This window comes from Sciurus vulgaris (genome assembly GCF_902686455.1).
Source record: "Sciurus vulgaris genome assembly, chromosome: 12".
Classification (NCBI taxonomy): domain Eukaryota; kingdom Metazoa; phylum Chordata; class Mammalia; order Rodentia; family Sciuridae; genus Sciurus; species Sciurus vulgaris.
The window spans coordinates 32,814,776-32,839,159 of NC_136473.1; the positions used below are offsets into that span (position 1 = coordinate 32,814,776).

Here is a 24,384-nt window from a genome sequence, read left to right on the forward strand (position 1 = left end):
AAGGGACATTTATAATGGCTGCATAAACCTAGTAGAACCTAGGAAAATATTTTCAAAACTTCTACACCAAAAGTTAAAAAATATTACTAAAGATCTCAAATACTTGAAAAAACTAGAAACCTTAAGAAGATTTTTTGTCAAATATAAATAATGGTTACATAGGAGAAATTATTTCATAAGCATAAACTGGAAAAGTTTTAAGAGAATTACAATATTTCTTACTGATAGAAAAATCTATTAATATTTATTAAAAGGATACATACATCTTGCTTTAAAAATACAAAAGTCTCATTCTTAGTTACTTATAGCATAAAATTCAAATCATTCTAAGTAAGGCAATGGGTATGAGAACAAATTTTGCACCACTGTCATAGTATTTATGTCACTGGATTGGAGAATGGCTATAATCATTATGCATATCCAGGTTAAAGAAATTAAGTAAACAATGTGAATTAGGTTGCTTCTACTTCCAGAGAAGACTATCATGGACCAGATTTGAACTTCTGATTTCAATTAGAAAAAAAATTCAGAAACATAAAATAATGAATTTCAAATGTAGGATAATAGAAATCATGGAACTGTGATCTCACAGCAGGAAGATGCAAACATGCCAAGGCATATGGTTGTAGTCTTTGCAGCTCCCTGCCTAGAGGGAGCATCCAGGCTGCTATGAAGGGAGACAGACACAGGAGAAGTGTGTGGTCTCTCTGAGATGAAAATATGGTATTGGTGCAGTGGGGAGACCCTAGGAGCTGGAGTTCCTAACAGTGCAGTTCCCCTAACCAGGTTCTGGAGCTCTCTCCTTTCCAAGCTGCAAACAGAGCGAGCTCCAGAGATTCACTGAAATCTCCCCAAATCAGGACCTGAATATTGACCAGTCCTTGAATGAGAGAAAACTAGCTGAGGCTGAGGGGAAAATATATATGAAAGGAGCGGATGTTACAAAATATCACCATGGGCCAGAAATATAATTCTCATACCAACTGGAGTGAAAAATTATACATGGGTATGGGATAGAGTGCTCAAGTCAAATGAGTATGCTCAGACAAAAACACATATGTGAAAGTTATAGTGTTTTCACACATCTTCACCAACATTCGGAACAATTCAAATGCCTTTCCATTGGTAAATGGATCAGGGCTGGAGGCCAGGGTCCAGGGGGCTCCTCCACCTGCCCATGCTCCCATGTGCTTCCCCGGCCCGCATACTTGTCTTCTACACTCGCGCTGGGCCACCCGCCCCACCACAAGCACACTCGCACAGCCTTTGTTTTGGGAATTAAAGTACTTACAGTTATTGCCTGTTCTGGTGCTTGAGTTTTGCTGAGTCTGCTGCCATTTCTAAAACATGTCCCTCATGCTAAGGACAGCTCCCTTCTGCACCCTATTGAGGCTTCTGTCTGGTGAACGCTTCTCGGATCCCTGACACCAGCGCCTCACTGCCCACAGACCTGCTTGTGCCTCGCTCCCTGGCTCCCTTCCTGTCAGCTCGTCAGCACACAGGGCCAGTCCTCCTGGATGTGGCCCCTGCCAAGGCAGCAGGGAAGGAGGGGCAAGGCGTCCTGCCATTGCCAGCTCCCTGGGACTTGGAGTGGGGTTGGGGTGAACAACTGAACTTGCAACCTTACGAGGAGCGTCTCTGTGTTGGCCAGTTTTAAAGGTTCATCCTCTCCTCCCAAGCCACCCATTCAGAGCTAAGAGGAATCCATCTGTAAGCCTGGTGTGGAGTGGCCGGCCAGGGCTGCCAGGAGAGAGGAGGGCACAGGGCAGCAAGCCTTCCCCAACCTGCTCTGCATCCCACTGGCCTCTCATCCAGCCAAAATTCTTTGCACGAGCAGCACTGCATCTGCTCTGTGTGCCCCTGTGGGCATTTCTCCTTAAGACCTAGGCCAGCTGCTGGACTGTCGGTGCCCCTCCTTGAGCCCCTGGATGGTGACGGATTGTATGACATCTCCCACGTGCCCCTGAGCATTCTCTGACATGGCAATACAGGAATCATGGCAGGACTTGCCACAGCATCACAGTTACGTGTCGCCTGTGAGGTTTGGGGCATGTGCACACTAAACCCGCAGAAGGCCTGACAGAGCCACGAAGGGCGTGCTGGAAAGGGCACGTGCTCCAGAGCCACTCAGGCCCATATCCCCCTCACATCTGGTCCCGGTGCCCAGGGCCAGGCCAAAGAGCCAGCTCCACACTCAGGCAGAGCAACACTCCTGCCCCCACAAGCATGAACCCCAAACTAGCCATTCCATCTGTTTTGAAGTAGGTTTCATTGGTTTCCTAATTTAAGACAAAAGCAGAGTTCAGTTCCCTTTGCAGTCTCACCGCCTGCTTTGAGGACAGCCATTGCCTTTTCCTGGAAGGGAAACAAGGCTCAAAAAGTTAAAAAGGCACCCAAGCCCACCACCCAGGCAGGGCTCTGAAGGAACCTGGGCCCAGGCCTTGCCACCCTTCAGTCTGAGTGGCAGGTGGCAGGACGCTCCAAAGGCCACCCACACAAGCACTTGTGTGTTTGAAACACCATGTTTGCTTTAATTTTATTAAGCAACTAACAAAGAATACACAAGGGGTGGGGAGGGAACCCCAATGGCTTTCTGAAGAATAACAATTCAGTGCTGGAGTGCAGAAACCCAGAGAGGGGTTTAATTTCCACGACACGCAAAATTGATGGGCAGTGAACTCGCTGTCCAATGGCAACACAAGGACAAACTTCAAAGGGGACAAATTCCAGGGACTGAGTGCCTTTGCTCAGTTCCTGCTTTACCCTGGCCACGTACATGATTGAAGAGGAAATGAACAGAAAGCCCTGAGCACGAGCAGGACATGAGGGGCTGCTGGTCAGCCCAAGGCCACCTGGACTTGCCAAACATTTATGGAAACAGCTGTCAGCCTCCCCGGCTGCAGGGTCCAGATGTGTGGAGGCACGCAGCTAGAGGCAGGGCTAGAGGCTGTGCTCCACTGGGCACCTCCACAGGGCAGCACCACAGGCGCCAGCCGGCCTCACTTCCCACAGCTCTGCACCCAGGGCACGACATCCAGTAGAAGGCGGTTTCTCTTCTCCTTGGTGACCTGTGGGAGGAAGTAGGAAGCAGGCCTCAGAATTCCCGCCTTTCCTTTGCCCTGAGAGCCGAAAAGGCTGGGAGGCCAGCAGGTGCTCTGAGACAGGACAGGTGTCTCCAGTCCCACCATCGGCTCCACAGAGACAGCCCAAGGGACAGCAAGCCAGGTGAGGTGGCACACACCTGCAATCCCACCAGCTCGGGAGGCTGAGGCAGGAGGATCCAAGTTAAAAGCCTGCCTCAGTAACTTAGTAAGATCTTGTCTCAAAATAAAAAATAAGAAGGGCTGGGTTGTCGCTCAGTGGTTAAGCAACCCTGGTTCAATCCCTGGTGCCTAAACAAACAAACAAACAAAATAAATAAATAAATAAATAAATAAATAAGAAGGGACAGCAGCTTTGAGAGCTGATGGATCCTGACTTGGGAAGAGTGTGAACCAAGAGCTGTAAGGAAGGCAGGAAGGGGGTAGGGCAGATGGACAGTCACCCTGGAGCAGAAGCAGCCTAGAGCAGCAAATGACTGAGACCCAGGGACACCTAAAATCCAAGCGTGCTCCCAAGGTCAGTGCATCTATACTTGGCTCACCAGGGGATTGGAAGACCCAAGTGCTGCAAGGGGTCTTGGCTCACCTGGAGGAGGAGAGGACTGAGCCAGAGAAGCAAGGGTGACAAGGTGCAGACCATAACTCAGCCTCCTGACCCCAGCATGTTCTCCATAGGCAGTACCCTTACAACACAATGACGTCCAACAAGCAAGCACAGGAAGAAATCCCGGCATCCCTGCCCCTGTGATCAGTTCTTCCCTCACCACCAGTCTGGCAGAACAAAAGGGGCAGAGGAACCAGGGAGAAGGCAGGGCTGATGCTTCCTGTCACTATGCCTGGCCCCCACACTCATGGGCACAGGGCCGAGGGTGGGGTGCCACAGAAAGGACGCTGACCTCATGGAGGTGGCAGACTAGGGGAAACATAGCATGAACAAGGATGGGGGAGGCCCAAGACTCCCAAGGAAGGGTCCAGAGAGGTAGCAGGGCCTGGGTGGGAGGCAATAGAGCTCAGAAAGGCTTCCACAGCTGGGTGCACCTGGATGCAACACTGACAGATGGTCAATGGGGAAGGGCACCTGAACAGAGGGGGACACAAACAAAGCCTCCTGGTACAAGGGAGGGAGCACTGAAGGCCTGCAGAGGTCAGCACTGGCAGCCTGACTGGAGCAGCAGCTGGCCCCAAGCAGGCCTGCTCTGGGTTGACTGTGTCCTCCAGAGGTTCATGTGTTGGAAGCCTGATCCCTCAGTGCATGGCATGTGGGGGTGGGGTCTTCAGGAGGCAACCAGGATTAGATGAGTGGCTTTGTGAGAAGGGGAAGCCACCCCAGCTGGCACCATGTTTCTCCCCACCATGTTAGAGAGGGATGTGGGTCAATGTCTAAGTGGTGACCAAGTCTTCTAGAGAGGGGAGTGGTGCCACTTCTTCTCCACTTGGCTCTTCTACCTGAGGGGGGGTGGTTTTATGGAGACATAATTCATATATCTTAGAATTCACCTTAAGAGTAGAATTCTAGGGCTGGGGATATAGCTCAGTTGGTAGGGTGCTTGCATCACAAGCACAGGGCCCTGGGTTCAATCCCCAGCACTGCATATCTAATATCACCACTATCTAATATCAGAACATTTTTATCAAAAACAGAAGCCCCTTCTAGTTACCCCTTGTGCCCACCTCAGCCTCTGGAAACCACTTCTATCTGCTCTCTCAGTAATGTTGCCTCTCCTGGACATTCTCTGCAAGTGGAATCACAGGTATGCGATCTGTGCCTGGCTTCTTTCACTCGGCATGAGGTGACACTCGTTCACACATGTTGTACAGTGAAACCATCGGTACTTCAGTCCTTTGTGTTGCAATAACACCCATTGTATGAAGGTATCATGTTTCTTTTATCCCTTCACAGAATCGGAGTGATTCCCACGTTCTGGCTGTAATGCTGCTGTGATTGTTCATTGAAGGTTTTTGTGAACATGCTTTCCATTCTTCTGGGTAAATATCTTGGAGTGGAATTGCTGGTTTTCAGAGTGATTCAAATTTAATTTTTGAGGGACTGCACCTGTTTGCCAGTTTCAGCACCACTGAGGTCTCAACAAAAGGCGTGAGGGCACCAACACCCGATATCTTCCATTTCTTTCTTTCAGTTGTATTGCAGGCACCCCAAGGGGTGTGCCTTCCCAGCCACCCCTGACACTGCATGGCCTTTCACGGGCTTACCTATCACCTGTATAGCTTCTGTGGAGAAATACCCATTTAGAGTCTCTATTTTTATGAGTTTATTTTTACTTTATTGTTGAGTTCTTAAAGTCATCTTTGTGTTCTAGGATTCAGGCTCATCTGATACATAATTTGCTAGCATCTTCTCCCTTCTGTGTGCTCCTTCCTACTCTTGCTGGGTCCTTTGAAGCACAAAGGTTTAGGGTTTTGGTGTGGTCTGACTTATCTATTTTTTCCTTTGCTGTCTGAGTTCTGGGTGTTCTTTCATAGCAGGCTTTGTCCAATTGCTGTTCATAAAGACTTACTCCTATATTTCCTTCCAAGAGTACTATAGATTTACCTCTTATATTTAACTCTATAAACCATTCTGAGTTAATTTTGTTCACAGTGTGAAGTAAGGGTCCAACTTCGTTCTTTTGCACGTGGATATACAGTTTTCCAGCTGCAATTGTGGAAAATACTGCTCTTTTCCCATTATGCTGCCCAGGCTCCCTCATGGAAAATCATAGACATAAGACTCTATTTTTGAACTTCCACTTTCTTCCAATGGTTTACATGTGCACCCTGATGCCAGTACTACACTCTCAACTACTGTGGAGTAAATTTTAAAATTAGAAAGTATGAGTACTTCAACACTGTTCATTTTTCAGATTATTCTGGCTGGGCCCCTTGTATTTTTATGTGAATTTCAGGATTTGCTTCTCAATTTCTGCAAAAAGAACCCACCGTCATTGACTTCTGATCTTGTAGTATCCAGCAGTTGGCAAATGAGCCCTGACCCTGGCTTTGCATCCAGAGAACAGAGGTGTGGGGATTTGGGGACAGTATCGAATTCCCACTAAGAAGAAAACAGTTTATGTCCTGTTTGTTTAAAATACATGCAGCAAGAAGAGCAGGAGGTCTAAAAATTTCCAAATAGAAAGAAGCTGGGACCTAGCATCTAGTAGGCTTACAATCCTACAACCCAAAAGTGAGAACTGAAAGAATAAAAATGGCTTTGTGGAAAAAACAAGTTTAAAGGACTCTAAATTCTTATTATTAAAGTAGCTTTTGGTTATATTAACATTTTTATAAAAGAGAAAAATCAAATAACATCTCAGACTCAAGACACAGAAGAGTGTGCACCCCACTGACAAGCCAGTGCCCCCGGCTGCAGGCATGGGTGGATCCTGCCCCCACCACACACGCTGTGGAGGGGCGAGTCTGTGTACCTAGCACCCCACACTCGCTCCCAGCCTGCTGGTCTGCTCCACCCAGTTAATTAGAAAACTAGGAAAAGTACACATGTCAACCCACAAAAGCTTTCTCCTTTTGCCTCCAAGGCATCAACATGGCCGTTACCTGTTTTCGCAGTTAGCTTCCGTGAGCCAAACAATGCAATAAGTTCAAAACAAAAACAGTTCTCAGTGTTATAATTAGAGAGCAATAGGCTTTAGAAGCCATAAAAAAAAATGGTCAATGTTCTGAAAGAGCAGTATAACCTCGGGAAGACCATGGTCAGTACCCCAGCCATGGCAGTTCCCACGCCTCCAAGACCCTCCTGTGGTCTGGAAAGTCTTCAGTCAGAATGAGCAGGACCAGGAGCTGTAGGAGTGCCCAGCAGGTCAGGGAAGCACCTGGGCAGACCAAGGTGGAATGACGGCTGGCATTGGCAGTTCAGCTTCTGCTGGAGCCAAAGGGAGACAGCAGGGGGCAGAGGCAGGAGCATTCAGGGGCAGGTAGGCAGCATTACAGATTGGATGCCAGACAGCACCCCCGCTGCAGCCAGGGACGCAAGGCAACAGGGGGTGCCAGGCTCATCACACCATGAGCTCCCACTGCAGAGGATGTGATGTGGCTCAGAACCTCACCAATGCTGTGACATGGACTAGAAGGCAGAAGACCAAGTAGGTGACTTCTCTCTCAGAAACCAACAGGATGAGATGGCAAAGTCCCCTCCGAACTTGACAGCAAGCCACAGGAGACCAACTCTCATCCCAGCTCCACTAGCCTGCTCTTCCTCCTGCCTCAGGACTGTGCTCAAGTGGCATGCTGAGAGGCCTTCTACCCACTCCAGAGGCCTGTCCACCCTGCCTGACCTTCCCTTCCCTTCTACCTAGCCACGGCTGGACACATCCTACAAACACTTGGTTGGTGGGTCCCCTCCAAGCAGCAGGGGCACCCACCTCATGGGGCAGGGAGCAGCGCCAGGCTAAGTGGGGGAGAGGCCAGTCCACAGCAGCTCCCCCGCCCCACCTGCTGGGCAGCAGAGGCATGAGGATACCTTCCTTCTGGAGACTGTCTTTCTTTGTCTACCTACACGTCTGAGTGTCGCCATTCCTGCCTCACCTGTCAAACATGACCTCAGGAGCTTGAGACTCTGCCACCAGCGCACAGCTTGACCTCTGCATGGTGATCTCTCCCCCGTGCTCCTGAGGGATCTTTACCTGGCTGGAGTCCTCTGGGTGCCGAGCTGCTGCTCCAACGCTGGGGCCCTGAACCGACGGGCATCTGTGGCTGCATATGGGTGCATCAAGAGTCAAGTGTCGCTTCTCCCACGCTGCTCTTGGGACTCAAGTCAGTGCCCACAGGTCTAGTCCTGAGGTTCTTGGCATGGATTTCTTTGGTTTACCCAGCTGTGGTTCACAGCAGCCTTTTGGAATCTGTAGGTTTATGTCTTTAGCAAACACAGGGAGATCTGGGCTACTGTTTCCCATCCATCCCTAGGGCTCATTCTTGACATTTTTATTCTGCCTGCTGCTCTGTCTTTGAGTCTGCTAGTTCTTTCTTCTGTTATTCTCAGAAGGTGGGTCCACAGATTAATGTTTTAATTTGGTTACTAAACAGTTGTAAAATCTTCCTGTGATTCTTCTATTGTCTCTATTTTTGCTGAAACTTTCACTCTGAGACTTTCAGTTCTTCATTTGCTTCCAGGGCCTGTGATGGTCACTGAGGCAACACAGGATGCTGGGCCCAGTCCTGCCCTGACTCCAGCACCATGGCTGGAAGCCCAAATCTTCCAGCCACCTCTTCATTCCAGCTACAGCACACCTGGCTCTCAGGAAAATTGACCTGTGGCCTAGTCTGTTACCCAATTAGCCGCATGCCTGGCACAACGTGATGAGCAGATGGCACTGGCTGGGTGGCCTGGAACTGGCTGCCTTCTTCTCTTGTTCCTTCAGGAGCTGTGGATCCTCCCCGCCCCTCTGCTCAGACACCCTCTCCCTGGCCCCTGCCTGCGTCTTGGTCAGGTCTCCTCACAGCTGCCTGCTCCAGGACACTGTGGGCAGAGGCCACTCTCAGACAGATCCAGACATCCACTGCCTCTGGGAATCAGAAAGGACCCAAGACACACATCAGCCAACTGCTCAGTCTGGTCCTCCTTTTTAAGCCAGAACCGCAAGGGTCACACCCACGGTGCCAGGGCGGCTGGAGAAGAGTGGGGCGTGCAGCCCCCTCCCTGAGCTCTCTCAGAGCTGATGCCTTCTGTGCCACACTAGGAACAATGACTGCCCTGCTGGAGGACAGTCTCCCCTCTGCAGTGGGGACGTGGCCTCATTTTAAGACACAGCACGCACTTCTGGACATGGCCCTCAGCTCCCCTGACCCTCCCTTGACTTTCGGGTTCCTGGTGCTAACAAGGGACCAAGCCCAGCCTTCCAGCATGGAAGTGCCATCTCCTGCTCCTCCAGCACCACTGTCTCCATGTCCACAGACACTGTCATCATGAACCTCTACCTCGGAGGCGGTGCGCAGAGGGGCAGGTGGTGGCACTTGTCTCTGGGGCCACTGACATAAGGGCTCAGTCTTCGCACCTTTCCAGCCTCACTCAGACTTCACCTCCTGGGACAGACCACCCTTGAGCACTGCCCACCACCAGGCCACCTGGCCATGCTGCTCTTCCCAGCCCTTGGCAGCAGCTGAAACCACCTCCGCCTCTGCCTGCACATGTGACACTCAGCTCCTGCTCACTCAGATCCCATGCTCCTGGGGGACCCACCAAGATATGAACAGTGCCCTGCACACAGTAGGTCCTCAGTCAGCACCGGCCAAGGGAGTGCACCCCTGAAGGAGGTGCACATGCCTCCCAGATCTGGCTGGTCCAACCCCAATGTGGTCCTTCACTGCCACACACAGGATGCACTGGTGGCAACATACCAGCAGGGCCAGCATGCCAGGGAACCTTGCAACCAGTGAGGCAGGCACTTGCTCTCCTCTAACCTGCTGAGGCCCCATGCCCTCCACTCACCACCTGCGTCTGGGAAGCTTGTAATCTGTGGTGGGGGCGGCATGAGTGGAACTCTCGTCAAGGGCACTTGCAGGCACACAGGAGGGCAGCAGAGAGGACACAGAGGCACGAGAGGGACTGAGGAGGGCAGCAGGCTGGGATACTCGGGGGCTCCCAAGGTTCATCAGTGCATGGAGGATGGTGTCATTCTAAACCCCTAAGATCCAACTCAGTGATGCTGCAGCACAGGGGCACGTGGGGTCAGAGGAGCAGGTGAGGGCAGGGTGCCTGCAGACAGGGTGCACTCACGCTGAACACCTTCACATCAGACCTGCCCCGGATCTCCTCCACCAGGACCAGTGACTTTCCTTTTGGGGCTGGGATGGTGCCCAGGACAATGGTCGCTGGTGAGGACAGAGTCTGGTGCACAGCCTGGATGAAGGGCTGGCTGAAGAGCTCCATCTTCCTAATCTCATTGATGACACACACTCTGGGTCCAAGGCCTCCACAGGAACCCACCTGTGGACGGAGACACTCACTGTACACCAGGGCACACTACTCATAGGGCCCCACATGCCACAGGCTGTGCTCACGTGCAGACTCACAAAAAGGGTGACCTAGGAGCCTGTAGCACCAAGCACTTGGTCCCCAAGTCCTGGCTTCTTGCAATATTTTATTCCTCACAATGGTTCCAACAGTGACCCCACCTTATGCTTACATGTACAAAGAAAATAAAGGGCACCCCAATATCTCAGGTTTAAAGAAAGGAGACAGCAAGGCTGAGTGCCATGGCAATGCTGGCCTCTTGACTCCAACTCTGAGTCTTGCTCCAAGAGGTCTAGACTAGCACTGGGCGTTCCCAACCAGGCCCAGCAGCAGAGGGCGCTCCAAGGCACCCCAGTGTCCCTGTCAGGGCCTGTAGCCAGGCCAGGGCTCCTCCTTGATGTCCTACATGCCCCTCAAGGTCCCATGCACACCATTGGCAAACCCACAACACACAGGTTCTCGGCTGGGAGAGCTGTCCTGGGACTGAGAAGGTCCTACCAGCTGACAGGCAGAGGGGCAGCATAAAGAACCCCTCCTGTGACACAGGCCCTGAGAACCAGCCAGGAGGCTTGGGCTGTGAGACCCTGGGAGAGATCAACAGCCACTCTGGCCCCTCTCCCTGGCAAATACAGACCCAGCTGTGGAGAGGCCCTGCCAGGCACCGCTGCTGTTGCCCCAATGCTCCAGGATGACCAGAACCACCCCTCCAAGGAAGCCCGCAGAGCAGAGCGCCTTCAGGCTGCCCGGCTGCTGCAAGGCAGGTGTGCACACTTTCTCCAGGTGCCCGCCCCTCTGAGAGCACCATGAGGAGTCCTGGAGTCCAAAAAGAGGGGCCCCACTCCGAGGCCCCAGCACTCCCATGTGACACACACCTGCACACCTTCCCAGGAACCAGGAACTGTATCCAAGAAACCCCTCTCACCATGAAGAAACTGCTCTCCAGGGGCAGAACACATGTGCCTGGCAGCCAAGGCATAGGCATAGGCATGAGCACCACCTTATGGAGCATGCTCAGCCAGCAGCCTGCTGGGCAGCAGACCTGACCACAGGTGCAGGGATCGCTGTCCTTGCCACCAGCAGAATTCAAACTGTTTTCAAAAAGTTTCATATGCTAGTAAAAATTTTACCACTATTTGAACTTTGGAGAAAAGCTCTTATCTCTGCCACCGGCTGTCCTTCTCTTTATTAGAAACCACCTGGAGTGGGGAGAACAGACTGCCCACTACAGGGAGGTGGTGACAACTGGCAAGTGGCTGGGGACAAGAGAAGTTCAGCTACAATCCCAGCTGGGGGTTTGGCTCCCCAAGGTGCCACACCTTGGTGGGACGTGCATTTCAAGGAGGAGTTAAATCTGCTTGCCTGTAGGGCCTGCAGAGGATACCATGCTGCTCAGAGTCCTGCAAACAGCCTCCCCAGGAAAGATGCTAAAGAAGGGAGAGAGAGGATCCCCACTGAGGCCATAGGAAGGAGGCTGACTGGAAAATGACCATGTCCTCCACATCAACAGGACCCTCGCTCTGCACAGTCCCCATCACCCCATGTGACCTCCAACGCAGCCTCAATTCCACAGCTCAGGACAGCTCTGCCTGGCAGACACTGTGCCACCAAGAAGACCTCAGTAAAACAGGAACGCAGAGGCAGTGTTCTGAGGATGGAGCCTCCAGCCGGACAGTCTGCACTCAGTAACGGCCAATGCCAGGACGCTGCTACCACCAGCACAGGACAATGCGGGAGGACCAATGCATGGGGGCAATGTTGCAATGGTAATTAAACAGTGCAGTATTGATGCAGAAATGAAGGGCCAGCATCGATGAGGGATGGCCCTCTAGCATTTCGCGCACACATTTAAACATGACTTATGAAGCAAAATACACTGATTGGATGTGAGTTGTCTCATAAACGGTTTTAGCAAACTAGCTAAGTATCTGGAAGGAAACCAACTGTCTCCCATGTTATATTTGAAATAAATCCAGGTGGACTGAAAGCATAAGTGCTTTTTTAAAAGCACAGGGAAGAAGAAAAATAAAGTAAAATGTTATGTTAAATTTGAATAGGACTGAACTAAGTGACAAGCAGACAAACAGAATCAATATATATGAAAAGGTCATCTGCCTTACAAAGGGGGAATGGGAAGAAGAATCCCACAATAATTTAGACTAAAGAAACCAAACAATGGAAACCCTGAAACCTCATTAGGACCTTAAAAATGCAAATCAAGGCCAGGAAGTGTCTTGGAACTGTGAATCAGGTACCTGCAATGTGCCTGACAGTCTGTCCTCACACCACAGAGGACCAGAGTGGCCCTGGGACCAGTTTCCTCACACCATGCTGCCCTTCAGGCCCTGTGGGAGGCCAGCCCCCGCTGGAGGCAGAGCTCCTGCTTGGTGGCAAGGTCACTTCAAACTGGGAACAAGGTGTCTGACATGGAGGGAACCACAGTAGATCAAAGATGAAATGCCCACTCAGAGAGTCGATCATGAACCTCAGTTCTGAAGATTATTAAGATATGAGACCACATCCAATCACTCAGTCAGCCTGCAGGAAAAACAAACCGGGCCCATAAACTGGGAGGGGCTGTTTCTTCAGTTCTGGATGACTGAACAAGCAGACTAGGGAGCCAGGCAGGCAAAGCATGCCAGCAGTGACTATGCCATGGTAAGACCTGAGTAACTCACATTGTCCTTCCTTTTTTTACAACTTTTTTTTTTTTTTTTTCCCCCCATGGACAGAGAAAATTTCAATATTTAGGAAAACAATGTGATAGCTCTCAAGTAAGGCGAGGTCAGCCCTGGATGAGCGATCAACCCAGCTGGGCCTGCAGGGGGCTTCCTAGAAGCCCAAGACCTTTCCCATGGGTACCGGCCTCCCTCCTTCCCCTCCCATGCCCCTGCTCTGCTCCATCTCTGCTCTAGTCTGCAAAGTATGGCAGATACCCATGCTGAGGTGAGCCTGCGGACCTGAGCCTTCTAGGCCTCCTCCGCCCCAAGGTGCTGCCAGCTCCTGGCAAGTTCTGCTTCCTTGGGGACTAATGGGCATGCCACACTGGTCTAACCTGAGAATTATTTTCCATACATTTTTCATAGTATTTTTAAAAGGACTCAAACAACCCTCCACCCACAGTGAGGCTCTTACACATGACAGACATTTCTTAACTTTGTCAGATCTGCTTTCCCAGGTCTTGCAAGCTCAACACTGGCCGTGGATGGAAGGTCTCACCTGTTCCCCTGGGGTTTCTAGAGCTTCCAACCCACCCTATCACTACCTGCCAACAGCAAAACCTGTCTCTTCACACACCCCTATTTTTGTCACCTATTCTTTGTGTTTTTATAAAAGCTAAACTCTAATTCCTTCTCCTTTCTTCATCACAATAATATATGGGGGATGGGAGAGACATTTTTGTTCTAGAAAAGAAATCCAAGCCCTAACTGGGTAGGGATGCCCTGTGGGGGGCCGTGCCCGCCTGGCACCTGAAGGTCTGAGCTGCTGATCAGAGCATAGAGCTGTCTTTGTTTCTTAATTAAGAAGACAGATGCAAGCTCTTGATGTGGTCAGTACAGAGAGCTTATGTAACCCTGCAGCTAGACATCAGGCATGCATTCTCCTCCCAGAACTCTGTCTGCTGACAGGAAGTAAAAATCAATTCTGTGTATTGATCCAATGCTCAAAGTCAGACTCTTCCCTTGGAATTTCATTAAAGCATCTCACTTGCTGTTTGGACATTGAGATGCAGGTATCTGGTGGAAAAACACCACATTCTCTGTTCCCATGAAACTCAGCAGGGGGAGGTTTCCAGGGGAAGGAGGTTGAGGAGGGGGGTGGTGGGTGTAGCAGAGGCAGAGAACTAACTCATGGTCTGGGGAGCTGTAGCCCCACCAACAGGGGAGAAGACCCCACCAACTTGAGGCATCCTCAAGCAGCTGACTCTGAACTTCAGTGGTCTTGGCAACCACCAATCCCCTGCACTGTTCAACTGGGCTCTGGTGCTCAGGGGCAGAGGCATGACCCGGGAAAATGGTGTGCCAACAACCAAGATGGAAGGTGCTGAGAGCCTGGGATGGGATGGCCCTGGCACCTGTGGGCTGGAGCACAGCCGGATGACCTCAAAGGCAGCAGGGTCAGCTGGCACAGGGCCTTCCAGTCCACTGGAAGCATGCTGGACCTCAGTCCTGGTGCAGTGGAAAGCCCTTGAGACAAGTTCACACCACTCCATTTCCCTAAGTCACTCTGTAAGATCCTCGACAGGGCCCCAGAGCCCTGCACCTGTGTCCCCAGCACCTTCCTCTCCTCCTCACTCCTGCCATCTAGAAGATTCTCCCTGGACCACCCCTCCCCAGTCACCCCCACACTCTCTTCTCTTCTTTTAGTGTGGACATCAGTTCCTCAGAGCCCCTTCCTGGCCTCCTGGGCCCAGCTGTCCCCACACTGCTCTCACGGCACTGCTGGAGAGGTCCCTGTCCTCATCTCCCATCTGTATTCACGCTAGACAGAGTCTCTCCAGAGATAAGCTTATGCATGCTTTATTCATGATCCTGAACTTGATCCAGGACTTGATGGTATGTGATAAACAGATGCAAAGAGGCAATAGATAATCAATAAAGCCAAAAGCTAGTTCTTTGAAAAGATCCTCTAAATTGAAAAAGCTTTCAGTAGACTGATTAAGAAAAAAAAAAATGGGAAAAGTGCTAAATAAAGAAGAAATGAAAGAAACTTCTGTCAACACAATCAAGCTTACAAAAAAAAAAAATAGTATATAACTTGGATGAAATGGACAAAATGCCAAAAGATAAAAATAACACAATTGATCCAGTAAGAAATCAAAAACCAGCCGATATATAACAAATAAAGAGACTAAACTAGTAATTAAAAAGTTTCTAATAAAAAGCTTTTTACACCTGTATGACTTCCATACATTAAAAAAAAAATGAATACCAACCATTTCCAAACTCTTCCAAAACTTAGAGAAAGGAGACCAATATTACTCTAAGATCAAAGCCAGATAAAGATTCCCAGGAAATAAAGTGAGAGCACGTTTCTCAGAACACAGATGCAGAAACCCTCAGTGCCAGCAATGAACACAGGCACAGATAAAGGGCTCCAGACCCAGGTAAGGTAGGGCAGTGCTGTCTTTGGGGTGCAGGCAGCTGGACTGGGAGCCTTCCTGCTCTCCCTAATGTGGAGCATCAACATGTGCCGACCAAGAGGCAAGTATGCAGCCCAGGGTATCATGCTGCATTTCCTCAGCTCAACTGCTTGAAGAGTTTAAACCGCAAAATGCAAATCTGACCTCCCTGGAAGAGCAAATGCCATTCTGTTCCCATCTCAACTCCTGTGATGGAAAGCACAGGCAAGCACAGGCAAGCTCAGGAGATAGGAACACTCATGTTCCTCACAATGGAAAGTGCCAACTGCTTGAAAGAAGTCATCAACCACATACTGCCCCACCTGTCACTCACACTTTGCTGGCATTGGTTCTGACCTGTGAGAAAAGACCCTGTTTTGAGGAGGGTTCCTGCACTGATTCCTGGTGCTCAGCAGCCCCTTGCACAGCTGGCCTTCTGCACTTTCCCTCATCCTCAGCAACCACCCAGGGAAGACGCTCTGTGAGCACTGGCCCCACTGTTCTCCCCTGGGAATGGTGCTCACTGCATGTCTGCCCACCACCAGGCCTTGCAGTGTGACCGCAGCCCCAGTGCCCAAGCTGTCTGGAAAGTGGGGTCAGATACAAGGCCATGATTTAACAAGGGAGAAAAGCACAGGACTCTGGGGCCCACATTCCAAATGAAACATGACTTCATTCTTGCTGTTCATGTGGTGGTCTGTTTATTTCTCTGGGACATCTCTCGAGCCCTAGATACGTCAAAATAGAGGAGGTCATTGGGCTCAGCCCCAAACCCAAGGAGACACAGATTCTGAACCCTTGATAGAGGGAGGAAGAGTGGCATCCAAGGACCCCACAGGGAACTTTTGGAAAATTTAACACTGGTGGAATCAGCTCTGAACTTGGAGAGAAGGATCGCTTAGGGATAAAACCTACAGTAACGAAGCATCAGTACCAGACTCGGGACAGAGACCCTCAAGCTCCGGACAAAGTTACGACATCAAATCCAGTCCTTCTTCCTCTCTGCCTGACTTCTTCTGTATAAAATTCATCCACAGGCACCCCAGAGGACTTTAAAACCTCACTGGCTTTCTGGATCAAAGTCGTTTTTCCATCCCCTGAAAAAGAGAAGGAGACCCATCAGGAAGCACTCCCGGTAGAGCACACAGCACATGCCACCTGCAGGACAGCAGCCAAGGGAGGCAGAGGAGAAACCACACACAGATCATTGCACGTACCAGTACACCTGTGGGAGCCAAGGTGGGGCTGCTGCAGAGCAGGGAATCTTCCACAGGCTGCAGAGGGAGCATTCTTAGCTTCAGGGCGGTGGAAGCTGGAGCCAGCTCAGCTCATGACGCAGGAGTTTATGCTAGGTCAGATGCAGAGGTTGGTAGTCAATGGCTAGAGACTAAAGGTACCCGAGATAAGCCTGATGCAGGCATTGAATGATCGCACCAATCGACAGTTAAAAGAACAAATAAGGAAGCAAAAGATCATTTCAATAAAGAGTTAGAGATATTGAAAAAAAAAAAAAAAAACAAACAGAAATCTTTGAAATGAAGGAAACAATAAACCAAATTAAGAACTCCATAGAAAGCATATCCAGTAGAATAGAACACCTGGAAGACAGAACCTCAGACATTGAAGACAAAATATTTAACCTTGAAAACAAAGTTGAACAAACAGAGAAGATGGTAAGAAATCATGAACAGAATCTACAAGAACTATGGGATATCATGAAAAGGCCAAATTTAAGAATTATTGGGATTGAGGAAGGCCTAGAGAAACAAACCAAAGGAATGAACACTCTATTCAATGAAATAATATCAGAAAATTTCCCAAATCTGAAGAATGAAATGGAAAATCAAGTTCAAGAGGCTTATAGGACTCCAAATACACAAAATTACAACAGACCCACACCAAGGCACATTATAATGAAAATACCTAACACACAAAATAAAGACAGAATTTTAAAAGCTGTGAGAGAAAAGAAGCAAATTACATTCAGGGGGAAACCAATACGGATATCAGCAGATTTTTTAATTCAGACCCTAAAAGCTAGAAGGGCCTGGAACAACATTTTTCAAGCCCTGAAAGAAAATGGATGCCAACCAAGAATCTTATACCCAGCAAAACTTACCTTCAAATTTGATGATGAAACAAAATCCTTCCATGATAAACAAAAGCTAAAAGAATTTACAAAAAGAAAGCCAGCATTACAGAACTTCTCAGCAAAATATTTCATGAGGAAGAGAAGAAAAACAAAGAAGCAAATCAGCAAAGGGAGGAATTATCCTAAAGGAATTGTCAAATAAAGGAGGAACCAAGTAGTGTCAAACAAATAAATACATAAAATTTAAAAAATGAACCATATGACTGGGAAACCAAATCATATCTCAATAACAACCCTGAATGTAATGGCTGAAATCATCAATCAAAAGACATAGACTGGCAGATTGGATTAAAAAGAAGGATCCAACAATATGTTGCCTACAAGAGACTCACCTCATAGAAAAAGATACCCATAGACTAAAGGTGAAAGGATGGGGAAAAACATACCATGCACATGGACTCAGCAAAAAAGCTGGAGTATCCATCCTCATTTCCGATAATGTGGACTTCAAGCCAAAGTTAGTCAGAAGGGATAAAGAAGGTCATTTCATACTGCTTAAGGGAAGCATAAATCAGCAAGATATAACAATCATAAACATCTATGCGCCAAACAGTGGCTCATCCATGTATGTCAAACAAATCCTTCTCAATTTCAGAAACCAAATAGACCATAACACAATAATACTAGGTGATTTTAACATGCCTCTCTCACCACTGGACAGATCTTCCAGACAAAAATTGAACAAAGAAACCATAGATCTCAATAACACAATCAATAATTTAGACTTAACAGACATTTATAGAATATACCATCCAACCAAGAGCGAATACACTTTCTTCTCAGCATCACATGGATCCTTCTCTAAAATAGACCATATATTATGCCACAAAGCTAATGTTAGCAAATACAAGAAGATAGAGACACTAGCATGTATTCTATCAGATCATAATGGATTGAAGTTAGAAATAAATGAAAGAGTAAAACACAGAAACTATTCCAAAATCTGGAGATTAAACAATATGCTATTATATGATGAATGGATAACAGAAGATATTAGGAAGGAAATTAAAAAATTCTTAGAGGTAAATGAGAACAAAGAAACATCATATCAAAATCTCTGGGACACTATGAAAGCAGTACTTAGAGGGAAATTTATTTCATGGAGCGCATTTAATAAAAGAAGTAAAACTCAACAAATAAACACATAACACTACAGCTCAAAGCCCTAGAAAAAGAAGAACAGACCAGCACCAAAAGTAGTAGAAGACAGGAAATAGTTAAACTCAGAGCTGAAATCAATGAAATTGAAACAAAAGAAACAATACAAAAAATTGACAAAATAAATAGTTGGTTCTTCGAAAAAATAAACAAAATTGATAAACCTTTAGCCACGCTAACAAAGAGAAGACCAGAGAAAACCCAAATCACTAAAATTCGGAATGAACAAGGAAATATCACAACAGTCAGGATTGAAATACAAAACATAATTAGAAGCTATTTTGAAAATCTATACTCCAACAAAATAGAAAATTTTGAAGACATCAACAGGTTTCTAGAGACATATGAATTGCCTAAACTGAACGAGGAGGACATACACAAGTTAAATAGACCAATTTCAAGTACTGAAATAGATGAAGTCATCAAAAGCCTACCAACAAAGAAAAGTCCAGGACCAGTTGGGTTCTCAGTCGAGTTCTATAAAACCTTTAAAGAAGAGCTCATTTCAATACTTCTCAAAGTATTCCATGAAATAGAAGAGGAGGGAACCCACCCAAACTCATTCTATGAAGCCAATATCACAGTGATACCTAAACCAGACAGAGACACATGAAGGAAAGAAAATTTCAGACCAATATCCTTAATGAACATCAACGCAAAAATTCTCAACAAAATTTTAGCAAATCGCATACAGAAACATATTAAAAAGATAGTGCACCATGATCAAGTGGGTTTCATCCTAGGGATGCAAGGTTGGCTCAACATCCGGAAATCAATAAATGTAATTCACCATATCAATAGACTTAAACTCAAGAATCACATGATTATTTCAATAGATGCAGAAAAAGCATTTGATAAAATACAGCACCCCTTCGTGCTCAAAACACTAGAAAAAATAGGGATAGTGGGAACATTCCTTAACATTGTAAAGGCCATTTATGCTAAGCCCCTGGCTAATATCATTCTAAATGGTGAAAAAGTGAAAGCATTCCCCCTAAAAACTGGAACAAGGCAGGGATGCCTTCTTTCACCACTTCTATTCAACATCATTTTTGAGACTCTAGCCAGAGCAATTAGACAAACCAAAGAAATTAAAGGGATACGAATTGGAAAAGAAGAACTCAAACTATCCCTGTTCGCTGATGACATGATTATATATTTAGAGGAACCTGGAAATTCCACCAGAAAACTCTTAGAACTCATAAGTGAATTCAGTAAAGTAGCAGGTTACAAGATCAATGCTCATAAATCCAACGCATTTTTATACATACGTGATGAATCTTCAGAAAGAGAAATTAGGAAATCTACCCCATTCACAATAGCCTCGAAAAAAATAAAATACTTGGGAATCAATCTCACAAAAGAGGTGAAAGACCTCTACAATGAGAACTACAGAACACTAAAGAAAGAAATTAAAGAAAACCTTAGAAGATGGAAAGATCTTCCATGTTCTTGGATAGGAAGAATTAATATTGTCAAAATGGCCATACTACTTAAAGTGCTCTACAGATTCAATGCAATTCCAATTAAAATGCCAATGGTGTACCTTACAGAAATAGAGCAAGCAATTATGAAATTCATCTGGAAGAATAAGAAACCCAGAATAGCTAAAGCAATCCTTAGCAGGAAGAGTGAAACAGGGGGTATTGCAATACCAGATCTTCAACTCTACTACAAAGCAATAGTAACAAAAATGGCATGGTATTGGTACCAAAATAGAAAGGTAGATCAATGGTACAGAATAGAGGACACGGACACAAACCCAAATAAATACAATTTTCTCATACTAGACAAAGGTGCCAAAAATATGCCATGGAGAAAAGATAGCCTCTTCAACAAATGGTGCTGGGAGAATTGGAAATCCATCTGCAACAGAATGAAACTAAACCCATATCTCTCACCATGCATGAAACTAAACTCAAAATGGATTAAGGACCTTGGAATCAGACCAGAGACCCTATAGATTATAGAAGAAAAAGTAGGTCCAGATCTTCAACATGTTGGCTTAGGACCAGACTTCCTTAACAGGACTCCCATAGCACATGAAATAAAAGCAAGAATCAATAACTGGGATAGATTCAAACTAAAAAGCTTTCTCTCAGCAAAGGGAACTATCAGCAATGCGAAGAAAGAGCCTACAGAGTGGGAGAATATCTTTGCCAATCATACTTCAGATAGAGCACTAATCTCCAGAATCTATAAAGAACTCAAAAAACTCTACTCCAAGAATACAAATAATCCAATCAACAAATGGGCTAAGGAAATGAATAGACACTTCACAGAAGAAGATCTACAAGCAATCAACAAACATATGGAAAAATGTTCAACATCTCTAGTAATAAGAGAAATGCAAATCAAAACAACCCTAAGATTTCATCTCACCCCAATTAGAATTGCGATTATCAAGAATACAAGCAACAACAAGTGTTGGTGAGGATGTGGGAGAAAGGTACACTCATACATTGCTGGTGGGGCTGTAAATTAGTGCAGCCACTCTGGAAAGCAGTGTGGAGATTCCTTAGAAAACTTGGAATGGAACCACCATTTAACCCAGCTATCCCACTCCTTGGCCTATACCCAAAGGACTTAAAATCAGCATAGTACAGAGATACAGCCACATCAATGTTCATAGCTGCTCAATTCACAATAGCCAGACTGTGGAACCAACCTAGATGTCCTTCAATTGATGAATGGATAAAGAAACTGTGGTATATATATACAATGGAATATTACTGAGCCATAAAGAATGATAAAATTATGGCATTTGCAGGCAAATGGATGAAATTGGAGAATATCATTCTAAGTGAGATAAGCCAATCTCAAAAAGCCAAAGGAGGAATGATATCGCTAATAAGTGGATGAGGACACATAATGGGGGGAGGGAAGGGTTAGTGTTAGGGTTAGAGTTAGGGTTAGGTAGGGGGCAAGTATGGAGGAAGGAAGGACTGTATAGAGGAAAAAGAGGGGTGGGAGGGGTGGGGGGAAGGGAAAAAATAAAAGAATGAATCAAACAACATTACTCTATGTAAATTTATGATTACACAAATGGTATGCCTTTACGCCATGTACAAACAGAGAAACAACATGTATCCCATTTGTTTACAATAAAAAAAATACATTATAAAAAAAAGGAAAAATAACTTAAAATTAATGGCTTAACTTAAAACATGCTTTGTTGCATTGCAAACTTAGTGCACATTTTGTCTGCCTACCAGATCTTGCAAATAAGCATTAGTTTTGTTGTACAAACAAACACACTAAACGTCCAAGAGAAAATTAATCTTCCCTTCTTATCTCATTAAGAGAAGCTAATTTCTTCTTCCTCTCCTGAATTCATTTCCTCTGAATCCCACCCCCTCCCCCAGTTGCCTTCACAGCTTCGGATTTGGGGCAGTTTTAAGCTGATAGAGACTTTTAGAAAGCAGTTGCTTTCCCCAGCTTGTTTGGTTTCCTTTGGAGCCAGATGCTCCTCATCATCCCTGGGAAATGCATCTGTTACATGTGGGGTTCTGGGTCTACGGCCTTGCAGGCCTTTGATCCATGTAGCAACACATAGAGATGGACACTTTTAGCATTGAAAGTACCCACCCTCCAATCAGTCTGGACAAAGACCACCAGGGACAGAGAGCATTTCCATCCCACAAGCACCCTGTGCCCTTCCAGACAATCCCACACCAAGCAAGCCCAGCCTGACTCCTATCGCAACAGGCTGGTGCTGCTAACCAAGATGACTGAGCGCTGTGCACTCTGGTGTGTGCTGGGCTTCATTCATGACCCTAGTGTTGTTTGTGTGAGCTATGCCTGTAAGGAGGCATCCACAGGAACCCAGCTACAAACCAGAGAAGACAAGGCGGCAGCTGGGCAAGGCCGGCCCTGCTCGAGTTTCAGAAACAGCTCTGCACATCTTCCAGGGCCTTCCATTCATTTTCCGGGCCTGTGGAGCACCGTTCCATTCTCTGTGCACGAACTGCCCAGTTCTCCGTCTGTTGCTGGATGCTTGTGCTGTTTCCAGCTTGGGACTTTATTTAAAAGCAGACAACAAAAAACAAACAGAAAAGCTGCTCTCAGCAATCAGGTACCTCTGTGCAGGTATGCATTCTTGTTGCTCTGAGTAAACACCTAGGAGCAGAGCCTCCAAGTCACATTTCACGTGGTCATTTCATGCTAACAGCTAATGGTTTACAATAAAAAATACAAATAAAAAAAATTAAAAAAAAGACAGTCCAAAAAAAAAAAAAATTCTATCCTTGCTAATACTGTCATGAGAATCATACAAGAAACATCAAAGGGATTTCACAGAATGGGAGAAACCAGACTATTTCACACTACCAGGCCTGGAGGAGATCAGTACCCCAAAATCCAGACCACCTCTGACCAACTTTTCATGACACTTATAGGCTCTCTAGTGTCATAGATTTTCTAGTCTAAAACAGTACATAATTGGACACAAGGTTTCAAAAAACAATAAATGACTGTGCTTAAGGGCCTTGGAGTGGGAACTGCTCACAGAAGCAGACTGTGGTAAGGAGCTGGCTCACAAGGTCTTCTGTATCTCCAGCCTTGAACCTGGAACCTTCATAGGGACTTTTACACTTCAAAGGGATGTGGTTAGGTCCCAGGGAGAGTCCTTTACATTCCAAAAGGAGGAGTGAATGGTGCTGATTAGCTGTCCCTCCCTAAGCCCAGCTGGCAGGGACAGGGACAGAGAACTCTTACTGGCCCGGCCCTGTTCTTAGAAACCTGGTCCTTGGTTTACTTTATATCCAGGCCTGGTCAGTTACCCACTACAGTACTGGTTGTTGGAAAGGTTTTTTTTTGGTTTGTTTGTTTGTTGGTGTTACCAGGGACTTAACCCAGGGGCACGTTACCACTGAGCCACATCCCCAGCCCTGTTTATTTTTTATTTGGAGACAGGGTGTCACTAAGTTGCTCAGAGCCTCAATAAGTTGCAGAGGCTGGCCTCAAACTTGTGATCCTCTTCTGCCTGCACCTCCTGAGTCTTTGGGATTACAGGCATGGGCTCCCATACCCTGCTATTGTGAGATTTTCTAATGCTGTTCATTAAGTGATTATCTTATTGTGTTTGTAATTGGCATTTCCTGGTGACTAACAATGTTGAACATCTTCCATACACTGATTGGCCCTTGTATATCTTCTTCTGAGGATGCCTATTCAGTTTCCCCCATGTTTTAGTGGATCGTTTATTTTCTGGTTGCTGAGTTATGATAGCTCTGTACACATTCTGGATACAAGTCCTTTGTCAGAGATGTAGCAAATATTGGCTCTGGCACTTATAAGCTGTGGTAGAATTTAAACAAAGCAAAGTAGACATCCCAGAAACTTGTTGAAATCTTCATGAATTAAACAACACATTCTGGACTGTGGTGGCAGGTGTGGAAGAGGAAGCAGACCAGATGTTTCAGGGCTGCTCCTCTGTGCCAGGCGACCAGAGCCACCTGCATGGCCCCCTGCATTTGGCTCTGACTCCTGATTCCACCATAACACATCTCAGGCAGCAACATTGTCCTGCAAATGAGTTCTGGTTAAATATGCTGCAAGGAAAAGTCGCCACCTGAGTTCCAGGCAGGTGGAGTGGAGGAAGGTGTCATGTTCAGAGGGTGGGTGGCTGCTCTGTCTGCCAGAGCAGAGAGACCACCCAGGGCCGCAGAGGTGCCTGTGTACATACTTGACCATGGGACACCCACCAGGGGGTCAGCTGGCATATAATAATGCTGTCATAAATAATAGTAAAGGAAAGTAATATTAAAAGTGGTGGAGCATGGGCACTGTGGAGCACGCCTGTAATCCCGGCTACTCAGGAGGCTGAGGCAGGAGGGTGGCAAAGTTCAAGGCCATCCTGGGCAACTTAGAGAGGCCCTGTCTCAACATA

General features: G+C 46.9%; 1 protein-coding gene across 1 annotated transcript; it reads right to left on the reverse strand.

The window, feature by feature from the left end:
• Window positions 1-2,399: 2,399 nt before the first annotated feature.
• Window positions 2,400-11,897, reverse strand: LOC306641349 (cancer-related nucleoside-triphosphatase-like; the record flags this gene model as incomplete). The annotated part of the gene is made up of 4 exons (XM_079106460.1): window positions 2,400-3,068; window positions 9,829-10,038; window positions 10,938-11,025; window positions 11,776-11,897. 4 exons carry the CDS (start codon window positions 11,895-11,897, stop codon window positions 3,000-3,002), a joined length of 489 nt encoding a protein of 162 aa, XP_078962586.1. The 3' UTR covers window positions 2,400-2,999.
• Between the last annotated feature and the right edge of the window lie 12,487 nt (window positions 11,898-24,384).